The sequence below is a fragment of the Zootoca vivipara genome, chromosome 13, assembly GCF_963506605.1.
Source record: "Zootoca vivipara chromosome 13, rZooViv1.1, whole genome shotgun sequence".
NCBI classification, from domain to species: domain Eukaryota; kingdom Metazoa; phylum Chordata; class Lepidosauria; order Squamata; family Lacertidae; genus Zootoca; species Zootoca vivipara.
The window spans coordinates 26,806,344-26,830,670 of NC_083288.1; the positions used below are offsets into that span (position 1 = coordinate 26,806,344).

The 24,327-nt window shown below is 44.5% G+C and overlaps 1 protein-coding gene across 4 annotated transcripts in view; it reads left to right on the forward strand.

Annotated features, from left to right (window-relative positions):
* The window catches only part of SLC4A1 (solute carrier family 4 member 1 (Diego blood group)), a 44,873-nt gene that overhangs the window by 4,394 nt on the left and 16,152 nt on the right, over window positions 1-24,327 (forward strand). Inside the window, exons 2-12 of one of the 4 annotated variants that reach the window (XM_060281518.1) lie at window positions 1,656-1,807; window positions 1,974-2,070; window positions 6,016-6,192; window positions 14,801-14,877; window positions 15,378-15,555; window positions 16,247-16,382; window positions 17,267-17,405; window positions 18,757-18,835; window positions 19,399-19,586; window positions 20,863-21,064; window positions 23,163-23,387. In XM_060281518.1, the coding sequence (XP_060137501.1) occupies window positions 2,049-2,070; window positions 6,016-6,192; window positions 14,801-14,877; window positions 15,378-15,555; window positions 16,247-16,382; window positions 17,267-17,405; window positions 18,757-18,835; window positions 19,399-19,586; window positions 20,863-21,064; window positions 23,163-23,387 (1,423 nt within the window). In that variant the 5' untranslated portion in view covers window positions 1,656-1,807; window positions 1,974-2,048. Of the gene's footprint in view, window positions 1-1,655; window positions 1,808-1,973; window positions 2,071-6,015; window positions 6,193-7,334; window positions 10,340-14,800; window positions 14,878-15,377; window positions 15,556-16,246; window positions 16,383-17,266; window positions 17,406-18,756; window positions 18,836-19,398; window positions 19,587-20,862; window positions 21,065-23,162; window positions 23,388-24,327 lie in introns of those variants that run through there. The other 3 variants (XM_060281517.1, XM_035134950.2, XM_060281519.1) reach the window with 3 other exon arrangements.

Here is a 24,327-nt window from a genome sequence, read left to right on the forward strand (position 1 = left end):
ACTTTGCTGAGATACTGAAGATGAGTTAGGCCCTGAACACCCCCTGCTTTTACCCCATTGGAAATTGGACCACACAGGGGGTGCAGAATCAAGAAAAGTCTGGCTTCTTGCACTCTCTGGCTAGGTGACTAAGCAGAGACAATTCCACTAGTATGCTAGGCGCCAGCAGCCCCCCTGATTCAGAAGCTTTTGCTGAACAGCGCCTCCTAGTGCTTCAGAAAAAGTATTTCAACTCAGTGTATGGTGATGGGTGTGTGTGTGTGGCAAATCCATTGCTAGAGATTATTAGGAAAGGGACTGAAAATTAACCTGCTAGCATTGTTGAGATTAATATGTCTTCATATAAATCTGTAATGCAGCTGCACTTGAAATGCCGTATACAGTTCTGAACAAATCATCTAAAAAAAGATATCATAGAACTGGAAAAAGGTGCAGAAAAGTGTAACAAATATGATCAGGGCCTGCTGGACACCTGATCTATGGGGAAAGGTTGACAGATTTGGGTCTTTTTAGATGACTGAATGGGACACCATGGAAGATTATAAAATGATGCTTGATAAGAAGAATATGAATATTTTTTCTCTTTCTCTGATCACACAAGGTGTTTTTTTAATATTGTTTAGTTTCAAAACAAGCTGCACAAATATTAAAATAAATTCCCATAATAAAAAATATACAGTAAAACAATGTTAAAACATTAAAATAGAAATATGTTCTAATATAAGCAGCTTGAGGTTATTCGGTTAAACTGATTGATGGTAGATTCAGGGCAGATAAAATCCATACACTGGCATAACTTGCCCCTCCATCTCAGGTTCAGTCTCTATAAGGGACAGCTACATATTCCTGCATTGCAGGGGGTTGGACTAGATGATTCTGAGAGTCCCTTCAAACTCTATGTTTCTATGATTCAGCTAAACTGAAGCTGCCTGATCCAGGTGTAAGCCCCCCACAAAGCAGCATTCTGCAGGCGTGATGGGAGCAAGAGCAGAGAGGCTGGATTCTAAATAGAATAAGCCTGCAAACAGGAAGTGTTTAATTAAAGGCAACAGAGCCACTGCACTTTGCCTTTCTGCATTAGGCAAGTTATGGAGCTATTACATTTTATTATCCCCAAATTGCCACAAATCAGGTCTAGGTAAACACCAGAAGGCAACAGTGGGATGCAATGGGCTGAGACCTATGTTTTCTGGAAGCTCCATAAAAAGTGAGAAAACAAAGGATGGCAATTCCAAAGGAAATGGCTATATCTGAAGCAACCAGCGAGATGATTCAAATGGTTTTCTGTTGGTTATATTCACTGTAGGGCAGAGGGGCAGTAAGGACTTGTAGGGCTTGCCATGGGAGTCTCTAGGTACCATATAGACCAGGCATCCCCAAACTTCGGCCCTCCAGATGTTTTGGACTACAGTTCCCATCTTCCCTGACCACTGGTTCCTGTTAGCTAGGGATCATGGGAGTTGTAGGCCAAAACATCTGGAGGGCTTCAGTTTGGGGGTACCTGATATAGACAAAGGTGGCTTGTTTTCTTCCAAGAAGAAAGCAGCACAGTCAATCTGCTCTTAAGTTATCTCTTCTAGGACAAAGAGCCACATCTATCAGTTCATGATCCTAAACTTCTTAACGTGTTCATCTTCCTTTCGGATTTCCAACAGATCCAGCCAACCAGGGGATGTTACCTCCAGGCTGAGCGTTAGAAAGAGAAAAAGAAGTACATGAAAAGAGTGACCGGAAGCCAAAAGGGAATGACAGCTCAGAGGCAGGTGGGGAAAAACAAAAACAAAGACTGCACTTCTATAAGAATGTTGTGAGTGAAGCTTAAAAATGAGGACTAGCACCTTGAACTTTCTGCAAAGAATCTCAGGTTAACCCTGTTGGGCTAACACAGAGGTTTGTGATCTGGAACATTTGATAGCTGCTTTATAGAGTATTTAAATGGTTATCCCTTTGTCTTCCCCCTCCTCCCCTGCCAGAAGGACTATGAAGCTGACATTCAGGAGAAAATTGATATTGAGGGATACGACGACTCTCCAGTGAAACACTCCAACATGTCACTTGCAGCCGAAAGCGGTGAGTAATCCAAATCACTTGAAGAAGAGAAACAAGATTTTTTTACAGGACAAGCAATGAAGTGAGAAATCGCACTGCAGGAGCCTTGCAAACACCAACCTAGAATTTAGTGTTTTGGGGTGTACCTGAGTAAGTCTGACTTAGATGGAATCTGGAAATAGGAACACAAACATCTTTGACAGGCATTCTGGCTTGGAAGGAACACCTGGGCTGAATTACAGTGTCCTCACATCTGAATTAATTCAAGCAAATTCAGATTGTATTAGGGTTTTCAAACTATGTTTGGAGTTTTGTCGTAAGCTTATTGAAGTTCCATTGAAGGAGATCAGTATGAAAGACAAGACAAATTTCCCAGGAAAGGAGCTTTCTCCCATCACCTCTCTTTTCCTGCAGTTTGTTGGGTAAATTCTAGCTAGGAATTGTGGAAAGAAATTTGCTTCAGTTTGTCTTTTCATGTGAACCTACCTAATGCATTGTTCCTGAAACAATGTACAAATAGGGGGGGGGGAACCATCATCATTTGAAATTCACACTTCTCTGAATTTTGTGATGCAGTTCTCCAATGTGCAAAAATGCACATATTGGGAGGGGGGAAGTGTACATCAAATTACATATATTAATGAAAATAAGGTGCACAAATGCATTAGGTTTAGGAAAATTGCTCGCAAAAATGTGCACATTATGCCAAAGTGCATAGAAAGAATGTGTCTATTAGGAGAAATGTGTGCGAAGGTGCTGGGGAATATTCATGAGGAATTGCAAACTGATGCAGAAATGTGGCAAATTGAATCTAATGTTGGAAAAAGGAGAAAGTTAGAGAAAGAGAAACGGGCAAATTCAGCCCTCCCTAACTGAGAATGGCTAATTCACCCATGGCAATGACAGAGCCAGAGTCCAGTTGCCTGGCCAGTTCCTTGCTCCTTACATCAACGGAGTGTGATTTCAGTGTCCTCTGCAGTGACACACAAGGTCTCTACGATAGATGCTCAGGGAGGTTTCTGAGCAGGCAAATCATTATGGGAAGGATTCCCTGGAAAACTGCAGCAAGGACAAAGAGTTAAGTCCCCCTGTGCTCCATGCCAGGGTCCCAGTCTAGAGCAGCTCCCCTCCCTTCCCCAATACACAGACCCCCCAACTGTTTGTGAGAGGAGCAATTCTTAAAGGCAGAATCATGTGAGCAATCTAATGTGTAATATTAGATTGAAAGAAAGATGGGTGTCAAGGGGAGATTGTGTTGCACTGAGAAGGGGCAGGGTGAGGGGAAGAGAAGGGATGAAGGGGGCATGTTATTTCAGGTCAACCAACTGCTAATTACTGTTTGAACTCTTAACTTCTGTAAGAAGAATGACCCAAGGTGGAAGCAGTGGATAAACAAAGGATCTCTTGGCTTGTCGCACCTGTCTTTCTTGTTAAAAAGGTAAAGGGACCCCTGACCATTAGGTCCAGTCGTGACCGACTCTGGGGTTGCGCGCTCATCTCGCATTATTGGCCAAGGGAGCCGGCGTATAGCTTCCAGGTCATGTGGCCAGCATGACAAAGCCGCTTCTGGCAAACCAGAGCAGCACATGGAAACGCCGTTTACCTTCCCGCTATAGCGGTTCCTATTTATCTACTTGCATTTTGACGTGCTTTCGAACTGCTAGGTTGGCAGGAGCTGGGACCAAGCAACGGGAGCTCACCCCGTCACAGGGATTCGAACCGCCGACCTTCTGATCAGCAAGCCCTAGGCTCCGTGATTTAACCACAGCGCCACCTGGGTCCCCTCGTCTTTCTTGTTACTAAATGCCTAAATGGTCCTGTACCCAAACTCTGAAAGATCTGCTGCAGCGCATCTCTGCCTCCAAGAAATGAGCAAAGTGCTGTTCAGTCCCTGCCATTTCCCTCCCCTCTAATTGTCACTTGCACTAACCAGTGCAGATTCACCCCAAATGCACCTTCTTGACTCGTTCTCGGCAGCTTCCTTCCCAGTGCAAATAGAAGCTGGGTCAGATGAGCAGAGGTGGCCCTAGAATTGGGCAGAGGGAGGCAGCTGGCTCCAGTGGCAGACATTGGGGTGGGGGGTGGGGAGGTGAGGAAGGTCTGTAGTAGTGCACGTACGTTGCAAACAGAAGGTCCCAGGTTCAATTCCTGACATCTCCAGATAGGGTTGGGAATCTCCAGCTCTTGAAACCTCCAAGAGCCACTTCCAATCAATGTGGGTGGACCAATGGTTTGATTTGGGCAGTCAGCTAGATGAACCAGTGATCTGACTTGGTATATATAGAGGGTCTTTCTGTGCACTATTCCCAATTTCCCAGGTAGTCTTCTGTGTTGGATTTATGCTCCATGGGGATAGGAGCGTTGCTGAACTTGATACGTCTCAGCATTGCATTCTATGGTGGTGTTTGGGTTGTGGGAGGGGCAATGGCGTTCGCTGGAAACCAGTACCCTTGTCACAAAGTGATTCTGAACAACCATATGTGAAAATACATAAAACCCAGCACATTTTGCATGCCATGTTAGGCTTGCTATTTATGTTTGGGTTCTAACACACTTTCTTAATTCCTCGTTCTTTTTCACATCCCTCTTCCCTTGCAGCGGGAGAGGGCAGAAGGGGGACCATGTGTGCATGCAGGAAAGAGAATCCTCTTCTATCACAAGAGTTTATACCAGGGTTTCAAAGCATGATCAGGGCCCTGTGTTCATTCAGACCCCTCTATTCCCATCCGCCCAATAAATTTAAAGCATTCTTATAGCTTTGGACAGTCATGGCCTCCCCACAAAGAATCCTGGGAACTAACAAAAATACAGCCCATAACAAAATAACAGTTCTCAGGCTTTTAATATTAATGACCGGTATCAAAAGCTTCTCTCTCTTAAAGTTGTTGTGAAAGAAAGTGCAATAAATGATGGGAAGCACTATGCAAAACAAGAGTCACATAAAACATAATGCTAATTTTTTAGTAGTAAATGGCAGTGCCGGCTGGGTTGAACAGATAGTTGTTGTGCCTGTGAGCTGGACCATGTCTCTTGCTTACAATTTTCTGGTTGCTGTTTGTGTGTTCCAAGCAATGGCCATCTATGGTCAGGGCTTGACGTGAAGAACAAATACTTCAAGACCCTTCCAGGAGTTTTGGCATCCTCTGCTTTCCCATTCTTCATCCTGTTGTCTTGGGACAGGAATGGTGTGTGACACAAAGAACGAAGGATAGCACTTTTCTCCTCCTCCCAGAGTCACGTCCTCATCATACGTTTCAAGCACATTGTCAGCCTGGATAGCTCGGTTGGTTAGAGCATGCTGCTGATAACACCAAGGTTGCAGGTTCGATCCCTGTATGGGACAGCTGCCTATTCCTGCATTGGAGGGAGTTGGACTAGATGATCCTCAGGGAGCCCTCCAACTCTACAACTGTATGATTCTATGAAGCAACTGGCTTCCCCCAAAGAATCGGGGGCCTGTAGTTTAACCCTCACAGGGCTACAATTCCCAGCACCCTTAACCAACTGCAGTTCCCAGGATTCCTTAAGGGTGCTAAATGTATGGTATGGATGTGCCCTGTGTTCTCTAGGGGTCTGAGCTGAGCAGTTTGTGTATTGACTCATTTCAGACACTTCTGAATTTAGAGTAAGAGTTCATGGCTGCCCTGCACAGCTCTTTACCCCTTCCTCAAGAAGGCAGGCAGGTCAGCTCCAAAGGCAGGCACTCTGCAACCTAGGCATGATGCTAAAAGAAGTTTTGTAGGAAAGCAACCAGATTATGAATCCTGTGATCACCTTCTACGTGACTTAATGACACTTCGCCCATATCCTCCTGGGTCTGCATCCCCTTAGTTCATGCCAAAGCATTTCAGAGTGTTACCTGGCTGTGACAGTGGAGTCATTTTTTGCAAAACAAACCCTAGTCAAGGAACCAACATGGGACCCATGTTGTCCTCCCACCTCCACCCCCCATTTCTGTACTTTCAGATCACCAAGTCAGCGCTTGCCAGCGTCTCTGTATGGTGTGTGTCTCTTTCTGTCGTTCCTCCTGGCCTGGTCACCGCCGGAAAGCATATCACCTGAGTAGGAGGAGGAGGAGGATGGAAAGGGTATCGCCCTCAGGGAAGGAGGGACACTTTCAGAGCTGTGAGGACAATGGACCAAGTGAGTGCCATGCAGTGGCATTTTCAGTGCAGTGACGATGTCGTGTAGAGGCTAAAAGTTTGAGCTGCAAAACCAGGTTTTCCCTTTTTTTTAAAAAAAAATTCTGCCTCTACCATGAACTAACTCGTACTAAGTGGCCTTAGGCAAGCTGACATTGTGTAACACCCGTACCATATATTGAAAGCACGTGGCTTCCCCCAGAGAACCCTGGGAACTGTAGAACACCCCTCACAGAGCTACAATTCCCAGTACCCTTGAAAAACTACAGTTCCCAGGATTCTTTGGGGGAAGATGTATGACCTTGGTCTCAGTTCCCTATCTGCACAATGGGAGTGATAATACTAATTTACTTCACAGTAACACTTCTGAATATCAGTTGCTGGGAACCACAGGAGGGGAGAGGGCTCTAGCGCTTGCCGGTTTCCCACAGGCACCTGATTGGCCACTGTGAGAACAGGATGCTGAACTAAATGGCTCATTGGCCTGATCCTGCAGGTTGTTCTTATCTTCTTCATACATACTGTGCAGTTGAATACTGTAGCTTCAATCTAAGCAGTGAGCAATATGGATATATAACATACATCATAAAATCAATTAAAATTAAGCATAAGGATTGCAACAAGTTAATGTACGGGAAGTGCTTTGAAGACTCTAAAGGTTTGGTATAAATGCCCAAAACAATTAAGGTAGCATCTTCAGAAATGAATTGTGAGGGGGAAGAGTGCCAAATCCCTGGGTAATTAGCAGAGAAATCATAACAAAATAAAAAAAATCCTTCCAGTAGCACCTTAGAGACCAACTAAGTTTGTCATAGGTATGAGCTTTCATGTGCATGCACACTTCTTCATCTCAGCCTCATGGATAATTGTAAAGAATGCTTTTAAAAAACAGCCCAAAATCCACACCAAAGTTTTAAAAGAATTCTGCAGTCTGAGTGCACCATGCAAATAATTTATGGAAATGAGTGCAGACCTATGCACATTACAGAATTACTTATAAGTTCCCTATTGGCTTCTGTTATTTCTGCAGGCATTGCCAATATGATTTGAAACCTATCTTTGCAGCTGTGACAGCTAGAAACTTGCATATATATATATATATATATATATATATATATATATATATATAGACAGAGAAAAATTAAACATCACATGCGAAGATGTGAAAGAAAGCCGTGGTGGGTGCTTTTTGTTTTTAAACAATGGCATTGGGAGAATGAAGGAACATTAGCGAAAGATATTTAACATTTTCACCACGAGCCACTTTTCCAATCCAAATGGTGACACCCCACCTCCTGACTTCTTTTCCCCACAATTACAGATGTACATGGGGGAAATAATTGGGGGGGGGGGAATCAGGAATCCCACTAGGGGAAGAGCAGGGCAATATGCTGTAGGTATGCCCACTGGATAAAGATCTACAGACCTATGCATAGCTGCCAAGTTATCCCTTATTTTAAGGGATTTTCCCTTATGCTGAATAGGCTTCCTCGCGAGAAAAAGGAAAACTTGGCAGCTATGGACCTATGCAGCTAAACACTCCTCCCTGTTCTCTTGCATCTCTGCTCAGAATCATGCCCTCTCAAGGTCACTGACAAAATGTTTAAGTCTGAGGTTTTCTGAACCTTGCCGAGGTAAATAGGCCCAGCTGATTGGCACTGGGAACAGCTGAGGAGCAAGCCAATCACTGCAGTCCTTGGCTGCACCCAGCACCAATCACCTGAGGAAAGGGAACAGGTGAACAGTGGTGTTGCAGTAATCCCACCCCCTGCCTCCCCCCCCCATCGGCTACCTCATTGGTGCAAGGAGCAGCTGATGAGTGTGCACACCGATTTTTGATCAAGTGTTGATCAGTGATCAGTACCAAAGACCTGGGGAGGGGGACTGTGGGCCACATGGAAGTCAGCCAAGGGCCACATAAGGTACACGGGTTGCCCTTATGTGATACAGGGCCACTCCCCAGCCAATCAGAAGGATGGGCTGGGAGCCAATCTGGGAGCCGAGATGCTTTATGACTGGGACTATGACCTCTGCTTCTCGTCCTGTGGAAGCTGGTCCATACCAGACAGCAGCCACCTTACATTTTGCTCTGTGAGTTTTTTCTCCTTATCAGGCAATCAGTCACCCACAAGGATGTTTGCTTTCAGCTTCTCCTTGAATGCTTCTGCTATTGATGATAAATAAAGATTTTGTTTGAAATGAAGACAGAAGCCATTGAGTGCGAGCTGTTTCTGTTTACAGTTGGTTAAAAGCAGCTCTTTGGGTTATTGGTATGTATGTGTGTGAGAGAGAACGGATGAATGTGAGTGGTATAAAGGACTACTTAACACTGTTTCAGTGTAGGCAGTTGCCCGACTCCATCACTCTCAACATCATAATTTTTTTTAAAGCACCATCAGTGTGCAGATGGTGGTTTGCAGTGTGGACATGACCCAAAATGCAGCGGCTGCCACAACAAACTGAGAAATACTTTTTGAACAATGGAAATAAGGGTTGTGGAGGGATGGTGGATGTAATAGATATGTCCAAACGCAGTTACACAAAGTGAAGTTTCAGTTCAGGATGAAGACTAAGGGGGATAAATCAAAGATCTAAGGAGTTTTGAGGCAGGATTTGAAGTGGGAGGGAGGTAGTGGTTTGGAAAGGAGCTCAAGACCAGACAACAGGGGCAGCAAAAGATGATGGTTGGATGTGTTTAAGGCAGTAGGTGGTATCCGTCCACTAACGCAAGGATTCCAGCTTGCTCAATGCAAGATCCCCTACTTCTCCTCCAAAGGCACTCAATGACTAGTAAATGCTAGGCACTTGTTTCTAACTTTTGTAAGATTAAATATTATTGAATTTTAATTAATTTTATGTTGTCTATAATTTGATTCTAGCTGCTATGCAATTATTTACACACACACACACACACACACACACACACACACACACACACACGGACAGCCTTTGGCTCCCTTGCCACAACATTTCTTGCTACACACTTGAGTGAAGCCTACCTCCCTAGAAGTCCTGCTCAGTTCCCTCCCCACAACTGAGCTTTCTGAGAAGTTGTTGGACATCATCCAGGCACTTTCAAGCCATACTTTGTCATTTTAAGGACCAGAGACTTGCAGAAGGAAGGCAAGGAAGGAAGGAAGGAAGGAAGGAAGGAAGGAAGGAAGGAAGGAAGGAAGGAAGGAAGGAAGGAAGCTGAGGTTCTCGGGGATCTCAATTCTGCACCCCGTATGCAAATTTCTATGCTCATGCAGTGCAATCTCCAAAGTTTGGAACAGTCACAGTTTCTGCACAGCAACAGTTAAAGAAGATGGGAACCCTATAAGGGACAGGGGATAAATTCAGTTCACACTGAAAGGCTAACATACCTAACTGGCATTTCCCAAAGCGAACAGAAACCCAGCCACCCTTGAAAACTCGCCCTTCTCTGAATTTTGCAATGCTGTTCTCCAGCCCAGTAATGTGTACAGATGAATATATCAGTGAAAATAACACGCAAAAAATGATTTATACTAGTGAAGGTTGCGTGCAAAAATGTGTATATTAGGAGAAATGCACACTAAAATACTGGTGAATTTTCATGAATACTTTTTTTTAAAAAAATCGCAAAGTGATGTGGGAATGTGAAGAACTGAATTTAAGCTGGGAAAAATAGATTCACCCACCCCTAGATGCTGTGCTGAATTCTACTGCACCACACTCTCCCATTTGCCTGCTTTTATTCTTTCTATTTTAACCTGCATCTTACTATTACTTGCTTTATCTTATTGCTCAGTGCGCTCTGCTGTAGCTCTGCTCCTTTTATATACCAAGACCTTACCCAGCAGGTGATTAATAAAGTGCCCTGGCTTAACAGTGAACTTGAAGAGCTTGTCATGGCTCGGTAATGAAGCACTTCTTACGGCTTAACCTCTTGAAAGCCTCCAGACTGGTCCCCTCACCTAGATAGGAGCCCAAGGCCCCCTTTATTTACTGTCAGCAAAGTTAGAGTGGCTTTCAATTTACTATGAACACAAAAACCACTTGTGACAGGAATTTGAGGGTGGGGCCCAGGTGTCCTGCTCTGTTGCCAAAAGGGGGGTTTATAGAGCCAAAACTCCAGGAGTTCTTTTCTTTCGGATGCCGGACGGTGGACTGTGCCTGCTTTTAGGGTATGTGGGATAAAGCTGGTGGGGGCAGGGTGCGATTATACTGAGCGGGAGGATCAGTACCATGGCCAGAGATTACCTTTTAAATGCATTTTTGTGTGGAAGAAGTTGAACATGTGTGCAAGAAACTTTGAATGTGGGTTGTGAGGGCTTTCTGGGGAAAAAATCAGAACTGTTTGAAGTGACTAGCACTGGGGACCAGCACCATCACTCTTGGTCTTGAATGTGGAGGCGGTTGTTCCCATGTTGGAAGTGCCAACCTCACATCTGGAAGCTGTTTCCCTGATCTGTGGAGACTTTCCACAGGGGTACATGCTGAAATAAATGCACTCTGCACCAACTCAGGGACAATGTAATCTATTCTTATACCCTACGTTTAATCTGTTCTTATATCCTATGTTTAATGGGCCGTGGCATTGAAAGGAGAGCTGGAGCAAAACGTTGCCATCAGCTAAGACCAGGATTGCACCTACATACAGAGTTGGAAGTCTCCCCAGTTTGAATCTTCATTGTGGTGGGCAAAACGGGGGGAATTTGTCGTAGGGATACCATCACAAATTTGCGATTTGCAAGGAGGGCAACATTCTTTCTTGAACAGCGAGGAATATATTTGATACAGTACTGACAATTTGTAGTGTAATGCTGAAGAGTGTGGAGTTTTTTTTGTAGGGAATTCACAGCCTATTTGTACATTGCAGTTGACATACAACAATGAAAAACCAGTTCCAGACTCTGTCAGGTAGTGTTCTGGGGAGGGGAGGCTGCATTTACATTCCAATATACTTTCCCTTCGGAGAAGTTGATTTTACTTCAACCTCAGAGCCTGAATGGTAACTATATTTTAGGCATCAGGATGGTATTTGAGAGACCAGAGTGGCTGGTGGTGACACTCACTGGGGATTTCTTGTTTGATTGTTTTCCCTTGCAAGTGGCTTGGCTTGCTTGTTTGAGGCTCAACTGATGCAAAGTCCTCCTGTGATTGTGGCACATACCATTGTCTGGATCTATGGGGAAGCTTGGAACTGGCTGGTCCCAACTTTGTGTGGAACTAAATGTGACAGTGGCAGGTCTGTGTCTTGAAACACATGTCACTACCAAAGAGGGATGTGGAAGCCACTGAAAGTGAAGAAATTGTGCATGGAGGTGTAGAACTCTTCGTGGCTTTGTCATTTCTCTGTTTTGCTCTCTTACACACACACACACACAGAGAGAGAGAGAGAGAGAGAGAGAGAGAGCACTTTTTTTGCTTGAAATCATACCCACATTTGAAGATATTGCTCTGTGACATCTGATTCTGCACTTGGTGTAATGAACAGGGGTAGAGGGGTAGACTTTGGAATGCAATACAGTCGTACCTTGGAAGTCCGCCACTACTTCCATGGTTTCTGATTGGCTGCAGGAGCTTCCTGCAGCCAATCGGAAGTTGCGCCGTGGTTGCTGAAGGTTTTGGAAGTCGAACGGATTCCGTTCAACTTCTGAGGTACGACTGTAACAGCTTTGTTGCTTCAGACCATGAGTAGGCAAACTAAGGCCCAGGGGCTGGATCCGGCCCAATTGCCTTCTAAATCCGGTCTGCGGGCGGTCCTGGAATCAGCGTGTTTTCACATGAGTAGAATGTGTCCTATTATTTAAAATGCATCTCTGTGGGGCATAGGAATTCGTTCATTCCCCCCCCCAAAAAAAATAGTCCGACCCCCCACAAGGTATGAGGGACAGTGGACCGGCCCCCTGCTGAAAAGGTTTGCTGACCCCTGTTTCAGACCAAGGATCCACTGAACCCAGCAGTCTATTCTAACAGGCCTGGACAAACTTCCCCAACCCAGTGCCCTCCAAATGTTTAAGACTACAACTCCCTTCATCTCTTGCCATTAGCTCTGCTGGTGAGGGCTGATGTGAGTTGCAAGTCCAAACACCTGGAGGGCATCAGGTGGAGGAAGGCTGCTTTGGAACCTCACTAACAAGATATGGAGAAACGATGGCCTTTCCTGTCATTTTCTTCCAACATCTAGTAGCTGATAGCTCACGCAACATATTATTTTGGGCTCATGCAACATATTATTCTATGTTTTAATAATCGGAATGCCAGTGGCAAATACATGGAGTTAATATGCCAATTTTCAAAATATTAATTATATATATATATGTGCTATTTCTTTATGCTAAATTGGATGACCATGGCAGGAAATACCGGCTGCTCCTACTTATCATAAGGGATCAATTTAAGATAAGGTCTTCACTGCCTTTTGGTGGTGAAAGTCATTTAGCATGCCATCCAGAATTCTGCTACTTGCCCAAGTTGTGAATAAATAAAGAGTTGATGTCATTTAATGGCTAAGAGAGTAATCTATGATTCAGGATTTCCACAGATCAAAAGCAATCTATGCATGCCAAATATTTTATTATTATTAAATTGCTGACACTCTTCTGTGCTTTTATACACATCAAATCACCAAAGTTTGATTTGGAGCCCTTTTTGAGTTCTGCATAATTTAGATGTACATTGTGTTCTTGGTGTAATATCATTTTAAGGTGCTAAATGTTAAAATACAGAGCTGCCATAGGGTTGGGGGCACCCTTTTCCTTGCCTTCTACGCTCAACTCTGCATGAAAGCACCAAACAATGGATCCTTTTGCCCACTCAAGGTATAGCAGAGATTGTCAGAAACAAGGGTTGCTGTTTGGTCTCCAATCCTGAAATGCAGGGTTGCCAGGATAGTGCCAATCCTGAAATGCAGGGTTGCAAGGAGGTGGAACCTTGTGAGACAGAAGCAGAACCTAGTGGTGTCTATTTGGGGGGCAGACAGGAGAGCCTGCCTGCGCCTGATATCTTGCAGCCTGGTAGACATAGGGCTAAAACAAAATTACTGGAGCTTTTACGCAATTACCTGCTGCTTTTATTTTGGCTTCTCACCCTGCGTTTTTACATTTTTTTTTTTTTTGAGACCCAGAGAATGATACTAAAATCCTGAAGTTTCAGCATCCTGGCAACCCCCTCTAGAACCTTTCTCAAAGATCAGTTGTACGGTAGCAGCCAATATATATAGAGCACTGACTTCCAGAAATTGACAGCAGGAGGACAATACCTCTCTTATCTTTTACGCTCAGTTGAAATGAAGGTCCTGACTTCTGATAGCAGAGCGAAGAAAAGAAAGCAATGGATTTCAAATGCCTATTCTGTTGGCATTACAACAGCTAGACAAATCTTTGAAATTAGGGGAACTGAAAATAAAAAGAAGGAGGAGCCGTGAAAAACTGCAAGAGAACTCTGAGAAACTGGGTTTGCACCAATTGTCCTGATTTTCTGGTACCTGTCAGGGGCACAAAAACTGTTCCCTACTTTGACCCTGTCTTTGCCTTTTTGAGGCGATTGAAAATTTGGAAGCTGCCATTTAGCTCAGTGCTTTCTGTTTCATGGACTCATGGAATTGTAGAGTTGGGGAGGACCAAAAGGGTCATCTAGTCCCACCCCCTGCCCCTGCACTGCAGGAATCTTTTACCCAATGGTGGGACTCGAACCCACGACCCTGAGATTAAGAGTCTGCACTGCCTGTCAGCAACTCTCTGGGGTTTCAGGCCTACCTGGAGATGCTGAGGCTGAAACCTGGAACTTCCTGCATGCAAAGCAGATGCTCTGCCACAGAGCTATATCTTTCCCACTGGGGATACATTTTACCTTTTGGTACTCGTGAACTAGAATGCCTATTCTTGATATTTCAACCACTTCCACCTGGCCTCTAGAAGCTGACTGGGGATTTTGTCTGTCGTGTGCACCATCGATTGACACAGCGATGATGCTAAAGCTGATCATCTTATATTATAGCATAACATTGTTTTACCCCCAATACAAGGCCCTCCTTTTTCACTTTTAAATAATCAGAACCAGGCTGTGGCTAGGCATTATTAATTATTATTATTATTATTATTATTATTATTATTATTATTATAATATTTTATTCCATTCTGCCTCCAGGGAGCTCTGGATGGTTACTCTGAGAGAGAAGCACGGCCACATCAAAGTTACCCAGGAAACTACATGGCTGAGTGGAGATTTGAACCAAGGTCTCTCCAGCTGTAGTCTTAACAATCTAGCCAGTATGCCACCTTGATTCTAAGGACAAAGTTGATTCCAGTTGAGGGATATACACAAAAAACCTTCTGTCACACACCTGAAGTTCACCTGGGCCACACAAGAAAGGAAACAAAGCGCAGTGAGACTTGATTAACTATTGAGACCCTGCGGGGCAGTAGATACATTGCTGTAGACCTGGACAAGGGAAATCTAGGCATGAAGCTTACTGGGTGTCCTTTGACAAGGCCATATCTCCCCGCTTAACTTCATTTCATACGGTTGTTGGGGGCATATTAGTTGGGTAGTTTCATGCACGCTGCATGGAACTTCTTGGATGAATTTGGGGAAGGGGTGGAATTCAGAAGTAATAAATATACATATTTTCTTGTTGGCAGGTGGCTCCTCACCTGAGGAGGCACTTGGAAGGGGGGAGGCTGCCCCACCACCCACCTATCGCAGAAACACACATGAGGTAAGTTCCTCGGGACTGGAGAGCTTTGGATTTTACTTTGTCTCCCCAACAAGGAAGCTTTTCTTTCTGGCAGTGCTCCTTGTGTCTTTAATGTGATCATTGCAGGGAGAAATTAAACAGGTGAAACTGTCGGCCTCCCACTAAGCTATCTCTGCACTTGTTGAGTTTCTGCCTCTTTTGCTACTGCTAAAGAGACTTTGGGCTGGATCTACCCTGACCTTTTTAACGTTATTAGAACAATATTGGATATATCGTTCTAAAATGTCACAGGACATACTGGTAAATTAAAAACGTTCCTTACCTTGTTTTTGTCTTGTCAAAATGCAGTTTCCCTGCTGCCGGTTGCTCTGCAGCACCCTCTGGCGTTACAAGCGAAAAACATAATGTTATAAAAAACCATTCCTTATAAACCATGAGTGTAGATCTGCCCTAAAGAGCTCCGGAAGGGGAAGGGGAATGGTGGCCACCATAATCGCAGGGCCCTTTGCTATACTCCCCAGGCATTTGTAGAACTTCATGAACTGGTCATGGACAGGAACAACGAGCTTCGCTGGATGGAGGCTTCTCACTGGATCAACCTGGAAGAGGATTTTGAGGAGATGGGGCACTGGGGAAGACCACACATCTCCTATTTGAATTTCCAGAGCCTTCTGGAGGTGCGCAGGGCTTTCAGCAAAGGTGAGGGAAATTGCTGTGAGGTTTGTGCCAGTTGTCGTGCTGTAGCATTGAGGAAATGCGGAATTTATGTATGAATTGGCCCTCAGGTTGAGCACAGGCAATCATTTTTAGGAGTAGCTCTGCTTGCCTACAACCCATAGGCAAACACACCCACCACTTCCAATTCCCTCTTGCCTAAATCCTGATTCTACGTTATTTGTCCTTGAAAAGGGGAAGTTAAAAAAATTCCAGATGACCATGTTGTTTTGCCCCTAGAAGAGATGTTCCTGGGATAATTTCAAAGACCCTGTCCAGGGCCCCCAAAACAAGGGTTATCTCTTTCAGTAAAGTTTTATACACACACACACACACACACAGAGAGAGAGAGAGAGAGAGAGAGAGAGAGAGAGAGAGAGAGACATACATACATACATACATACATACATACATACATACATACATATACATATGTGTATATATTTAAGGTAGCTTAGGGAAAAAATAGGTTTCAACCCATTCAACAGCATGAGGATAACCTTGCTGAAAATTCTGGACTTTCTGAAATAAGAGTGTCGACAGTTTGTTGGGGGAACTGAATAGTCATCTGGAAAGATTCCCAAATCCTCTTCCTTTGAACCTTTGAAATCTTAGCAGGTATATCTTCTGAATTGTCAGGTTTCAGCCAGTGTGCTCCTTCTTTCTACTCTTCTAGGAACTATTCTTTTAGACCTACAAGAGAAGAGCCTAGCTGGGATTGCCAATCAGATGCTTGATGAAATGATCCATGAAGGGAAGATCAAGCCGGATGACCGAGAGTTAGTCTTAAGGACTCTCCTGCTTCAGCACAGGTACACTTCCAAAGCACAGCACAAGGTGATCCCATTCCGTCCCTGCTGGCTCCAAATTCAGGCAGAGTGCAAGAGTGTGTCCATGTCATACATGGTTTTGTGCCCCTTAAGAGAGTCTCTGAGGGACGCGGGTGGCACTGTGGGTTAAACCACAGAGCCTAGGGCTTGCCGATCAGAAGGTCGGCAGTTTGAATCCCCGTGATGGGGTGAGCTCCCGTTGCTCGGTCCCTGCTCTTGCCAACCTAGCAGTTTGAAAGCACATCAAAGTACAAGTAGATAAATAGGCACCACTCCAGCGGGAAGGTAAACGGCGTTTCCGTGCGCTGCTCTGGTTTGCCAGAAGCAGCTTAGTCATGCTGGCCACATGACCCAGAAGCTGTACGCCAGCTCCCTCGGCCAGTAAAGCGAGATTAGCGCCGCAACCCCACCCAGAGTCATCCGCGACTGGACCTAATGGTTAGGGGTCCCTTTACCTTTACCTTTAAGAGAGTCTCTATAGTGCAGTGTGTTGTGGATAACCCCAGAAGTTCTCCTGATCTTGAAGCAGGGGCAGGGGAATATCCTCACAATCATTTATGAGGGTTTGGAAGCTCATTGCGACAACAGAGACAATACCTTTCCCAGCTAGGACTGGGCCTCATCTTCTCCATCTTGTGGGGTGTGTGTGTGTTGAGCCTACTGAATATTGGCTCCCAACTCCTCTGACAGTTTCACATGTATCGGTTGCCTGTGATCGAAACCAGTAATAAAGTATTTATTAATTTTAATTATTTACTGGATGCCTGCTTGTCTGAGGTCCTGGACATTTAACTTTTCTCCTTGCCTCCTTGCCCCTTCTTTCTTGGTTCCTTCCCCTCCTCTCATTTATTTCCCCCATTGTCCAGTCACCCTGATGAGTCTGCTTCAGTGGGGGCTCTTCTGCCTGGGCGGCTGGACAGAACTGATGCCCAGGACTCAGGACAGCCACTTCTGCATGAACATCACCAGATTGAGATGAAGACCTTACCTGCTGACTCAGAGCAGGTAAGACAACTTTCAGTGGGTTTAGGAGATGGAGAAGACCAATATGGTGAACGCAACTCCAGGAACTCTGGGATTTGAGCCAGAATAGAGTCACACTGGGTTAAGGCTGGGACCACTTTGTGATCAGTCCTTGGAGCCCTCTTCAGGTATAGAAGGGCACTTACAACCCACTGTTCATTTGTAAATCAAAAGCCTTTCATTTCATATGCCTGTTTGGCACCATAAGATACTGATGCTCTATCCTACAAAGAATGCATGCAGATTAATCCAAGCACCTTTACTCAGAAGTAAGCCATACTTAGAGTTGCAGCCTGAATCTGCAAAAGTTGTCCTTAAAATATATATATATTAAAATTTGGAAATAGGAATACAAAAATTGATATCAAATATCTCTTTTTATCAAAGCTAAAAAGCTAATCTAAATAAAAACACAGACCAGAAAGGGAAGGAGATAGAAAGACAGAGAAAGAAAGAAAGAAAGAAAGAAAGAAAGAAAGAAAGAAAGAAAGAAAGAATACCATATCTGTCAGCTATATATAAAAATTATTCAACACATCCACTTCAATATAACACCCAACAAATCCACTTTCTATAAACCAACATTATCTTCCATCTTCAAACCCAAATATCATGAGTGCATTTTCTTTTCCACACAAAAAGGCTATAAGAAGTTTCCAATCTTTAGTAATTGTTGACATAGCTGCCAAGTTTTCCCTTTTCTCGCGAGGAAGCCTATTCAGCATAAGGGAAAATCCCTTTAAAAAGGGGATAACTTGGCAGCTATGATTGTTGACAACGACTTTTCTCTGATTAAACATGGCAACTTAGCCATCTCAGCTAAATCCAGTAATTTTGACAACAGTTCCTCCATTGTAGGTAATTATGAGTCTTTCCATCTTTGTGCATATAAAAGTCTCACCGCTGTAATCGTATATTGAAAATGAAGTTCCAAAGCCTTTTTCTAATTATATATCCATAAGTCCCAAAAAGGGAAAGTTGCCATGTTTTCAGGGAAGGGTAAGTGCAAATATATATACATTCTGAAAGCAGATTTCTGTTCCAATGGTCAATACTTGCATTTATCTATTTTAAAAACAACAATAACCCAAGACCCGCACCAAACACAGCAGATCTTCATATATACACGTTAGATTGAGAGTTGACATTCACGTGCTGAGGCCAGAGGAATAAACGACTGGAAATTCTAATTCATTCATAAAAATGAAAACATCGTATTCTCAGAATCCCCCATTCTGATGGCAGCAACAGAGCACAGACTGTGAAATGAACTTGGGCCATGTCAACCTGCCTCATGACCTTGGGGGTTAACTGCTTGCTTCTCTTGTTGCAGGAAGGCTCAAGCGGTGGCATTAAGAAGCCACTGGCAGATAAGATCCCATGTGATGCAGAAGCGACACTGGTACTGGTCGGTAAGTACTTTGAACATGTGCAATGGCACTGTTAGGACTGGAGGTTGGGACCCTCATAGCCCTGGGACCCTCAAATGGTGCCATAGAGCCAGAAGCAGCAACATATATACAGTACTGTACAAGGAAGGGTAGCGCTTTGGCAGGGTGAGAGTTTAAAAATTGCCACAGTTTTGCTCCTCCACCCTACATAATGGTAGAGCCAGTCCTAATTCAAGCCAACATGGGATATAATATAACTTCTTCCTTCTACAAGATGTATGCTAATCTAGCAAGTTTGGTCGGAAAACTTGCTTGTCTTGTGCGTTTTGTCAGGGGGAGCCATGTTTCTCCCTGGCAGAAATGCTGCTTTGCTTCTCTATCTGGCTTAGCCAAACTCATTTGCAAACTTTGCTCACTTTGCTGTCTCTCGTTTTCTTCCCTTGTCCCTGTTCTCTTCCACTCCACCTCCCTTTGCCTCTGCCTGGATCCCTTCCTTTCCTGCACATGGTTTGTGTTTCTTTTTCTTTCTGTTTCTCTGCTAAGCCCCCTAAATGATGCCCCATACCCCTCCATCCTCCCTTCAGGCCGGGCCAGCATCGTGGACCATCCCACTCTAGCCTTTGTGCGCTTGAAGGATGCTGCAGAACTGGACCACGTTCTGGAGGTTCCTGTGCCTGTCCGGTTCCTTTTTGTGGTTCTGGGCCCAGATTCCCCTCACGCCAACTACTACCATGAGATTGGGAGAGCCATCTCAACAATGATGTCCGAAAGGGTAAGTTGGAACCCTCCATAGTTTCAGCTTGCCCAAGAAAGTAGTGGAATTTCCTTTCATGGGAAGGAAGGATTGTCTAGGTTAGGCATGGGGAACTTGATGCTTTCCATGTGTTGTTTTCCATCACTTCTGACCATTTTGCCATGCTAGCTGAGGCTGGGAGTCCAGCAACATTATTCTGCAGAGTCACAGGCTTTTTCTATCCCTGTTTTAAGATTTAGAACTGGCATCCCCAAACTTCGGCCCTCCAGATGTTTTGGACTACAATTCCCATCAATTCCCGTTGCTCGGTCCCAGCTCCTGCCCACCTAGCAGTTCGAAAGCACATCAAAGTGCAAGTAGATAAATAGGGACCGCTCCGGCGGGAAGGTAAACGGCGTTTCCGTGCACTGCTCTGGTTCGCCAGAAGCAGCTTTGTCATGCTGGCCACGGGACCCGGAAGCTGTCTGCGGACAAACGCCGGCTCCCTCGGCCTATAGAGCAAGATGAGCGCCGCAACCCCAGAGTCGGACACGACTGGACCTGATGGTCAGGGCCCCTTTACCTTTACCTTTAAACCCTCTGTACCTACTGTAAAAGGCTGACAATGCAGTTTGCATATGTCTACTCAAGATACATGCTCCACTGAATTCAGTGGGGCTTACTCCCAGGTAAATGTGGTAAATTAATATGTACGGTATGTTGCAAACCGTTGTAACACAGTATTTTGTGCATTTTTGTTATGTTTTCTAATATATATTTTGAAAAGCCCAAAGTCACGGGAATACATATGTATTGATTGTCATGAGTGTGACAGTGAAGATAATAGAAAAGTTGAATTGAAGAGTTTAAAGCAGGCATCCCCAAACTTCGGCCCTCCAGATGTTTTGGACTACAATTCCCATCATTCCTGACCACTGGTCCTGTTAGCTAGGGATCATGGGAGTTGTAGGCCAGAACATCTGGAGGGCCGCAGTTTGGGGATGCCTGATCTAGAATTTCCCTGCATCTGCTCATTCACCTGAGTATGGTAGACAGAAGCACTCTGGAAAGGGTGGACCTCATACTCGTGTTGCAAGCTTAACTTAACTCTTCTGGGGGAAACAGGAGCTAAAAGTGTTAAAATAAGCATGTTAAATTAAACAATGTGGACCTGGCCATGTGCCATAAGCCATATCATTCAGGACACAGGAAGATCCTGTGAAAATTCACCCCAGGAACTGCCCCTTTTACGAACCCTCCCAAGCACAACATTTGCCTCCCTGAGATTCCATGTTTTAACTTCTTCCCTGACTAGGTGTTCCGCCTTGACTCCTACATGGCAGGAAGTAGGCAAGACTTGGTGAAGAGCCTGGATGCATACCTGGACTGTTGCATTGTCGTCCCGCCCTCTCATATCCAAAGTGAAACGCTCCTTAAGTCGTTGTTCCCAGTGCAGAAGGAGCTCCTGCGAAAAAGGTATCGGCCAGAGGAGAGGACAGAGCTCACCAAACAGCTTGGTAAGTATGAATCACTGAGGGGTGATCTGCAGGGAACTTTGCCTGATCGCTACCAAGCATACCTAGGGAACCTAGGAAGCTGCCTTAGGCTGAATCAGACGATGGTCTCATCCAGCTCAACATTACTTCCACTAAGGGCCCATCCATACTTACGTTTGCCCCACACTTTCTAAGCACAGGTTTGTGCTTTCCTGGTCCATGTACAAGTGCTCTCCCGCCTCTACTGCTTTCCCCAGGAAAACCTGCTCTTTGACACGGAATTGGAACAAACAGCAACTTGGGTTTTCAGTGGAATTGTTGTCTGTGGTAAAGAGAGGGTTTTCATGGGGAAAGCACCGGAGCAAAAAAAGCACTTGGACATGGAGATTCAAAGTGCAGACCTGCAAATAATAATAATAATAATAATAATAATAATAATAATAATAATAATAATAATACCCCGCCCATCTGACTGGGTTACCCCAGCCACTCTCGGCAGCTTCCAACATATATAAAAACATAATAAAGCATCAAACATTAAAAGCCTAGAAATGCGACACAAAAGGGGGTCTGAATGAGCCCTAAGTGGCAGTGGCTCTCCAGGATTTCAGACAGGTCTCCTAGCTTTACCTGGAAATGCTGAAGATTGAGCCTAGACCCTTCTGCATGCAAAGCAGATGAGCTCTCTCTGAGCTATGGTACTTCTCAGATGTTGTATATTTGTATATCACGCAGAGAGTTTTAAAGTAGATTAGCGCTGATGAAAAACAAACACTATGAACATGCTCGGTGATACCATAGAACCATAGAATCATCGAGTTGGAAGAGACCACAAGGGCCATCCAGTCCAACCCCCTGCCAAGCAGGAAACACCATCAAAGCATTCCTGAAATATGCCTGTCAAGCCTCTGCTTAAAGACCTCCAAAGAAGGAGACTCCATCACACTTCTTGGCAGCAAATCACATGCCTCTTCGGGCTGTAGCCAATGTTAGTCTCACTCACAGTAGACCCGTTAATGTAAAGTTACCAAGTTAGGTTCGCTAATTTCACGGGGTCTACTCTGAGCAGGAATTAGTTGGCTACAACTCTATATTCTTACCTCTCCCACCAGCCAAGTCTGATAGGTGAGCAGGGCCACCCAGCTTTCAATCACCTGATGTTACAATGACATCAGGCGACCTGTTATCACCCAAACAGTTTGAAATTAAGCCATGTTGGAGCAAACACACCATTTGCAGCACTTTGAAACATACATATTTTTATACATGTATTTTTATTGATTTTCAGAAGTGTCCAATAAACTCATTTTGGTTGCAGGTTTGCCTAATGTACGCATTAAAACAACTTCTAATAGAGTGCATTTTTAATACTATTTTTACTAATATATTCATTTTTATGCATACTTTCCCTTGATGTATGCATTTTTGTCAACATTGTTTGGTTGTAGAACTGCAAAATTCAGGTAAGTTAGAATTTCAGAGGATGGCTATGTTTTGGTTCTCACATTGCTTTGGAACCTGAATTTGATGGATTCAGCTTTAAACAAGAACCAAATAGAATTCTTCCTCCATCCCTGCAGCTGCCCCTCACCTAAATGTCATAGATAATGTCAGGTGTAGGGCAGGTGAGTGTAGCTTTGCCAAACCTGCTCACAGGCCAAATGGCCCACAGGTTGTGGGGTTCCTCACCACTGCCTTAAGTGCTTCCCACAGGAGGAGGAGGAGGAGGAGTTTGGATTTGATATCCCGCTTTATCACTACCCTAAGGAGTCTCAAAGCGGCTAACATTCTCCTTTCCCTTCCTCCCCCACAACAAACACTCTGTGAGATGAGCGGGGCTGAGACACTTCAGAGAAGTATGACTAGCCCAAGGTCACCCAGCAGCTGCGTGTGGAGGAGCGGAGATGGGAACCTGGTTCCCCAGATTACGAGTTTACTGCTCTTAACCACTACACCACACTGGCTTCGGGATGAAACTCGTGAGCTCCACATAACGCAAAACCTATGTTCCCAAAAAACAAGGCTTACAGCCCTATTGAGGCCCCCAGTAAAACATCAGGCCTCTTTTCCCTTCATTCATTCAGCCTTGTCATTCCCTGTGTTCTTCTGTCTCATATAGAGCAAGAATTGCAGGACCAAGCCTTCAAGACCCCAGAAAAGGATGATGATGACCCCTTGCACAGGACTGGCAGGCCTTTCGGAGGGCTGGTGAGGGACATAAAACGCCGGTATCCCAAGTACCTCAGTGACATCACAGACGCTCTCAATGCTCAGTCTCTGGCTGCCGTCATCTTTATCTACTTCGCTGCCCTTTCTCCTGCCATTACCTTTGGAGGCCTTCTGGGTAAGGGAGCTGGGGCTGCTTGCTGCACCCTGACAAGGAATCACAAACTGGTTACCAGTGGGGAAGTACTAATGTGAAAACGAGGAAAATATTGCATCAAACTGGAGTTCCCAGCAGCTCAGCACCACTTCCTCTCTTGAGTTTTTGCTGGACAAAACAGGGCAGGAAGTGGAATGACAAAGTTTCCCAGCAGGTTGGGCTATGCTGGTTTGCTTGTTTTCCCCAAGTCCTTCTCATACGTAGGTGAGGCTTGAACAACAGCTAGAAAATTATGCCAGAAAAACCCTACTAGAGGCCACTTCCATGTCTTGCTTGCCGACTGATTTGCTTATAGAAAAGTTTTATACCACTATTCCCATAAGCAATGCTCCAACGTATGGGTAGCTTACATGTAAAGTAAATAGTTATAAAAGCAATTTAAAGCACAAAAACATCTGTATCACCTTTGGACCGCAGGCACTCCTATGCTACTCATCTTCAACTATGTGAAATTTATTTAGTGACATTTCTTTTATTCCTTTAATGGCTGGATGCTGGTAAACTAAGAGACCTTGGTGACATCTCCTCCAGCCAGGGGATTGGGGAAGAACAAGAAAGATATATTCTGGCACACCTTCCGGAAAGATCTCTAGCTTACATCTAGATCTCTAGCTTAAGCAGATACCTTAATAGACTTGGTTATTTACTTAGCAAGGAAAATAGTCTGGCCATTTTAGCAGTTGCCCCCTCCCTGGTTGTTGTTTCTTTTGCAGAATCCTGTCTTACAGCTATAAAATCATAGGGTTGGATGGGACCCTGAAAACCAAGGCTACCTACAACCCCAAACTCATTACAGTAATTAAGGCTGGTGATAGATGGCATTTGTTAAATAGGACTTAAAGGGATTTTTGCTCATGGTGTGCGTCCACTCATGTCACTTTCAGCTTCGACAAGCAGGCTT